Source organism: Otolemur garnettii, unplaced genomic scaffold (assembly GCF_000181295.1).
Source record: "Otolemur garnettii isolate 467f Iridium unplaced genomic scaffold, OtoGar3 scaffold00054, whole genome shotgun sequence".
In the NCBI taxonomy this organism is placed as follows: Eukaryota; Metazoa; Chordata; class Mammalia; order Primates; family Galagidae; genus Otolemur; species Otolemur garnettii.
This window is the reverse complement of record NW_003852449.1, coordinates 8,510,689-8,517,575: the sequence shown is the minus strand read 5'-3', so window position 1 is coordinate 8,517,575 and position 6,887 is coordinate 8,510,689. Positions and strand designations below refer to the sequence as shown.

The 6,887-nt window shown below is 41.5% G+C and overlaps 1 protein-coding gene across 1 annotated transcript in view; it reads right to left on the bottom strand.

The window, feature by feature from the left end:
• KLHL28 (kelch like family member 28) overlaps positions 1–6,887 on the bottom strand; it is a 32,803-nt gene that overhangs the window by 7,523 nt on the left and 18,393 nt on the right. Inside the window, exon 3 of the mRNA XM_023514526.1 lies at positions 309–752. Coding sequence (XP_023370294.1) covers positions 309–752 — 444 coding nt within the window. The remainder of the gene's footprint in view (positions 1–308; positions 753–6,887) is intronic.

Here is a 6,887-nt window from a genome sequence, read left to right as displayed (position 1 = left end):
CAGTTGATGGAAGTATTTCAGATTGCATGTGAAAACCCCACACTGTACCCCAGAAGTGCATTAATGTACATAGTTACCATTCAATAACAAAAAAAACAAAACTTTTTGGGTGGCACCTGTGGCTCAAAGGAGTAGGGCACTGGCCCCAGACGCCGGAGGTGGTGGGTTCAAACCCAGCCCCGGCCAAAAACTACAAAAAAAAAAAAAACTTTAAAAAGGAAGTTTTTCACATACACAAAATTGTTTACAGCTCATAAATCACTGTTTATGATACTTACATAATACACAACTGATTATTAATTAGATACCTGTTCATGTGGGCAGGACCATATCCACCAATGGCATATATCATTCCATCCAGTACAGCTGCGGCAAAACAACTCCTTGTTGTCGTCATGGGGGCCACGGGCTGCCATTTTCTTATTTTAGGAATATACTTCTCTACAGATTGTAAGTAAGATTGTCCGTCGTAACCGCCTAAAGCATAAAGCTCCCCAGCAAGCACTGCTACTCCAAGGGTACTTCGGCTCTCATTCATTCTCTCCAGCGAAGTCCAGCTATTTGTGTCCGGATTCCAGCATTCCACTGAATTTTCATGTTTTCTGATGGTGACCCCGGGACGCACGTTAGTTTCAATACCACCTATAACATACACTTTTTGGTCTAAAACACATATTCCAAATTCATAGCGAGGAATGTTGAGGGGTGCCAAACCAATCCAAGAGTCATTTTGAGGAAAGTACATCTCCACACTAAAGCATAAGAAGAAAAAAGTTAAAATTTGAAAACTCTAAATGGCCCATAAACCAAAATTCATTTAATCTCATTAGTACTCAGGGACATGCAAATTAAAGTCATAATAAACCATATACATCTTCTACTTCGGCAAAAATGTAAAGTGAGATAACAGTTGGCAAGAATGTGTAGCGAGGAACACACACTCTGTTGGTACAAGTGTAAACTGGCACAAACTACTCTGGGAAGCAATTTTACATTACCTAATCGAGTTGAAGATACACACGTGCACTCACTGAGCCATTACATTTCTATGTATTTATTCTTTTTTTTTTTTAGAGACAAGAGTCTTACTATGTTGCTCTCAGTAGAGTGCTCTGGAGTTATAGCTCACAGCAACCTCCAACTCCTGGGCTTAAGTGACTCTCTTGCCTCAGCCTTCCAAGCAGCTGGGACTATAGGCCCCTGCCACAGCACCTGGCTATTTTTTTGTTGCAGTTGTTTAGCTGGCTCTGGCCAGGTTCAAACACGCCACCGTCAGTGCATGTGGCTGGCGCCATAACCACTGTGCTACCGGCGCCAAGCTGTCTATGTATTTATTCTATCGAATGTCTACTGTAGTCAGTTTTGTAACTACAGAAATGGCCACACAAGCACAACAATCACCCATCAAAAGAGGAAAGGTTAAGTAAGGTGTGGCTGATCTGTCCTATGACCTCAGAGCGAGTCCACTCTGAGACATATACAGGAGAAAAATCCACGCGCATGTGTGTACAAGAATATTCATTCACAGCAGTGTTGTCTGTAACAGCCCCAAACTGGAAACCATCCAAACATTCATCAACTATAAAACGAATACATAAATTGTGGCATATTGTACATGAGAATATTATCCACAGCAATGAAAATGAACAAACCACAGCTACATGAAGGTGGGCTAAATCTTACACATATGATGTTGAGAGAATGAAGCCAAACTCCAAAGAATCTATGCTGTATAACTTCATTAACACCAGTTCAAAAACAGGCGAATATATGCTGTATAACTTCATTAATACCAGTTAAAAAAACAGGCAAAACTGGCTCAGTGCCTGGAGCTCAGGGGCCAGGGCGCCAGCCATGTACATTGGGGCAGGTGGGTTCTAACCTGGCCCAGGCCTGCTCAACAACTACAACAACAAAAAAATAGCCAGGCGTTGTGGCGGGCGCCTGTAGTCCCAGCTACTTGGGAGGCTGAGGCAAGAGTCAGAGGTTGCTGTGAGCTGTGACACCACAGCACTCTACCGAGGGTGACATAGTAAGACTCTGTCTAAAAAAAAAAAAAACAGGTGAAACTAGTCTATGGATTATAAGTGAGGATAGTGGTTATCTTTGGGGAGAAGAAAGGAGCTCAAGGGTGGCTTCTGGGTGATGGTTATGTACTATCTCTTAAATGAATATGTAATTTTCACTTTGTGATAATTCACTGACCTAAACAGCTGGGATTTGTTTATTTTTCTGCATGTGTGTAACACTTTAAAGTATTGAAGGTGAACGTTTTTAGTTTAGAAAGAAATAAATATATTATGGCCATATACTATAATACTACATGCCAATTAAAGTAAATAAACTATTTCTTCATGCAATCTCATAAATGTCATAAACCTACTATTCAGTGAAAAAACACATCTCTGAAAAATAAGTATTAATGCATTTATATAAAAATATGCAAAACCTAGCAATATGTTGGAGCACATATAGTATGTGGCAAATTATAATTAAAAGGAAAGGAATAATACATAGAAAATTCAGGAGAGTGGTTACCTCTGAGTGAGAGAGGAAGATAAATTAAGGAGGGACACACAAGGACTTTAAGGTGTTAATAGTCTATTAATCTGGTTGATACTTGAGTATTTCTTCTTGCTACCCTATGCATATGATATATGGTCTTCTGTGTATGTTGCATTACTCCCCAAATGTTGGGGAAAGGTAGCTAACGTCCCCAAACTCAATAATGCAACAGCAAAAAATATATATCCTCCATCCAATATGATCAAAGTACGTTCATTCTTCTAATAATTCCTGACTTCCTTTTTGTAATCAGTTTTGTTATAATGTTTGTTCTAAAAATGTGAATCTGTTCCAATCCAATGAGAATAATATGTTAGGGAACAATTTGACTTTAAGAAGAGCAGTTTCAGCAAGGTAGGGGTCTAAGTCTTAATTGGAGTGGTTCAAAAGGGAATGGGAGATGAGGAAATGAAAGAAGTGGGTATACACAACTTTTCTGATGTTTTTGCTACAAAGAGTAAAGTAAGTATTAGGAGGTAGCTACAAAGTAGAGCAGAGAAAGACCACAGAAGATTAATTTAATCTGGGAACCCACCTGAATATGTTGTATGCTGGAGGCAAGGGTGCACTACAGTGGAAGGAGGTGATGACACAGGAGAGAGACACCACAACCAGAAGAGCAGAGTCTTTGTGTAATGGACGGGAGTGCAATCTAGTGAGTAAGGGGAGAAGAGGAGGGGCGGACTGGCCTGAGACAGAAGTAACTTAGTAGATTTGGTGATGGAAGGGTAGTTCTCTCCTGGTTGCTTCTATCTTCTCGGTAAAATAAGAGATAAGATAACCAAGCTAAGAGTTAGAAGGTGAGGAGAAGAGATGTGGGATATTTTTATGGAGAGAGCAGAAGGTCTGAGATAGCCCTCCCAGGAAGAAAAAGAGTGAACCGATTAGAAAAATGCAGAGGGTTGCTCGGCCTACATCCTGCTCCCGGGTTGCAGCCACAGCTTTCAGAGAAGGACTGAATTTAACCAGATGAGTACAATGGAGGGACAGAAAGGCGAGGGAATGACGGGCACATCTATAACCATGTTTCAAGCATTATAAGAGCAATTCATGTAACCAAAAAATGTGTCCTCTTGCAATACTGTGAAATTAAAAAAAAACTGAAAAAATTCATCAAGCTGTAATTTTCAAGACAGTGTTTTCTAAATGTTAATCATATAAGTGATCTTTTGTATTTCATGATCTATAAATACTGTGTTGCAACCTGAAAATATATTCTGTTTAGCAATAAAGAACTCTGTTAATAGCAAAAAAGGAAAGAGAGAGAGAGAGAGACAGGCAAAGGAGCCATGGATGTATTCAAAGGCACAATGACAGTGATGCTCCTGGAATCTAAGCTGTGAAGGTGAGAACCTGTGGTTGCAGGTAAGTCAGTTCTCCTAAGTTATTACAGAGCCAATGGATCAAAACTCCTGAAGGTCACAAAGACACAAAGAATCGTTCGAGTATATGTACTGAAGTAAAGATGTTAGAAAGAAAGGAGGTGGTGACCAGAGAATGGAACGTGTGAACCAAGATTTTGAATGTGTTGAAGTTATTGGTAAAACAAAGGCTTCACCTGAAGTAGGGACAGTCTTGTGAGACTGAGCCCTTAACCTGTGGGGTATGGGCTAACTAGGAAGGGTTAGTGAGAGAGCTGAATTGAATTGTTAGACACCCAGCTGGTGTTGGAGAACTGAAAAATTAGTTGGTGTGAGGAAATAAACCTGTCAGTGATAATAAGACTGAAGTTTAGGCTCTGTGCCTGTAGCTCCGTGGTTAGGGCGCCAGCCACATACACCAGGGCTGGTGGATTTGAACCGGGCCTGGGCCTGCTAAACAACAATGACAACTACAACAAAAAAATAGCCAGGCATTGTGGCAGGTACCTGTAGTTTCAGCTACTTGAGAGGCTGAGGCAAGAGAATCGCTTAAGCCCAAGAGTTTGAGGTTGCTGTGGGCTATGACGCCAAGGCACCTCTACCCAGGGCAACATAATGAGACTCTGTCTCCAAAAAAAAAAAAAGACTAAAGTTTAACATGATGGATTATCTAGAAGTTAAAGATTTCTGGAGCTGATTCAGGTAAACAGGTATGACATATAAAGTCATCAGACCTATGGTATTTTCAGAGTGTCTTAGTCCATTTTCTGTTACTATAATGGAACAACAGAGACTGGGTGATTTTTTTTTCTGCGACAGAGTCTCACTTTGTCACCCTCAGTAGAGTGCTGTGGTATCACAGCTCACAGAAACCTCCAGCTTTTAGACTCAAGAGATTCTCTCGCTTCAGTCTCCTGAGTAGCTGGGAACACAGGCGCCCGCCACAATGCCCAGCTATTTTTTGTTGCGGCTTGGCTGGGGCCAAGTTTGAACCTGCCACCCTCGGTATATGGGGCCTGCGCCCTACTCACAGAGTCACAGGTGCTGCCGGACTGGGTGATTTTTAAAGAACTTTACTGAGTTCACAATTCTAGAAGTTGGGAAGTCCCTCATGATCTAATTATCTTTCAAGGCCCCTTCTCTTAATACAGTTCCAATGGTAATTAAGTTTCCAATACATGAACTTTGGGAGACTATTTCAAACCATAAAACTAGACCCTGGTCCTCCAAATTAATGTCCTTCTCACATGCAAAATGTGTATTCTATCAAAACAGCCCCAAAAGTCTTAACTCTTTCCAGCATCAACTCAAATGTTCAAAGTCCACAGTCTCATCTAAGCATTTATATAGGTGAGACTTAAGACATGATTCATTCTGAGGCAAATTCCCTCCCGCCGTGAGCCTGTGAAATCAAAATTAGTTATCTACCTCCAAGGTACAATGGTGGGACAGGCCTTCAATAGATATCCCACTCCAAAGGGGAGAAACGGGGAAGAGAAGGAGTAACAGGCCCCTTTCACACCTGGATACACTGGGGCAGGAGGTGGACCCCAAGATCTATGGTGGCCTTGCCTCCACAGATCTGCTGGACTCAGCTTGTGTAGCTCTCACAGGGTGGAGTCTTGTGCCTGTATCGCTTACAGGCTGATGCTACATACCGAGAGTACTACAGTTCTGTGGTCCTGGGGATGGCCCCACTCCTACAGCTTCAGCAGTGACTCTGTCCCTGAGAAGGACTGCTGCCTGGGCAGGTTATCCACAAGATCCTCTGACATCACGTGAAGGTAGCTATACCCCCATAACTTTTGTACTCTGCAAGGCTGCACAGTTAACACCAAGGCTTATAGCTTATGCCCTGACCTATGAAGGGAGGGGAAGCCTGGAACATCTTGAAATGCTTTGGTGTCTTTCTCTCACTGTCCTGGTCAAGGACACTTGGGCTCCCCTCTATCCATGGTAATCTCTTTAGTAAAGGGTTGCTTTGCCAAATTCTTGTCTTACTTTCCTAAATTTTCTTTTTAATGTTTATGTGGCCAAGTGGACAATTTTCTAAGTATTTCCATTCTGCTTCTCATTTAATTATACATTTCATTTTAAAATCATTTCTTTCCTCCTTCATCTTGCTGTATGTGGTTAAAATTACCCATAAGGCAGCATGAATGCTTTGCTGTCTTCTCCTACCAGATACCCTAGTTCATCTCTCTTAAGTTCTATATTCCATAAAGTCTTAGGAACTGGACATAATTTGGGTAAGGTATAACCAGGATGGCTTTTACTCAAGTTTCCAATACCTTATTCCCTACCTTACTGGAATGGCCTTTAATGTCCATATTTCTACCAACATTCTGATCACAATCACCTAAGTAATCTCTAAGAAGTTTCAGACTTTCTGTACAGCTCTCCTCTTTTGAGGCCTTACCAGAATCACCCTTAACACTCCATTCACAACCATCTAGGCTTTCAGCCTGTTCCTCCAAATTCTTTCAGCTTCCACCCATCACCTAGTTCCAAAGTCACTTCTATATTTCTAAGTATCTGTTATATAGGTGGGTGCAGAGGCTCACTTCTGTAATCCTGGCATTTTGGGAGGATCCCTTGAGCTCAGGAGTTCAAGACCAGCCTGAACAAGAGTGAGACCTCCATCTCTACTAAAAATAGAAAAATTAGCCAGGTGTTGTGGCAGGTGTCTATAGACCCAGCTACTTGGGAGGCTGAGGCAGGAGGATCACTGGACCAGGAGTTTGAGGTTGCTGTGAGCTAGGCTGACGTCATAACACTGTAGTCTGGCAACAGACTGAGATGGTCTCAAAAACAAAAGAAGTATTTGTTACTACAATGTATCCCTTCCCCTTCTTGGTCCATTTTTCTCTTTGTCTATTTTCTGTTGTTGGAACACTATGAACTAGGTAATTTACAAAGAATAAAATTTATTTGGCTTACAGTTCTGGAGGTTAGACAGTC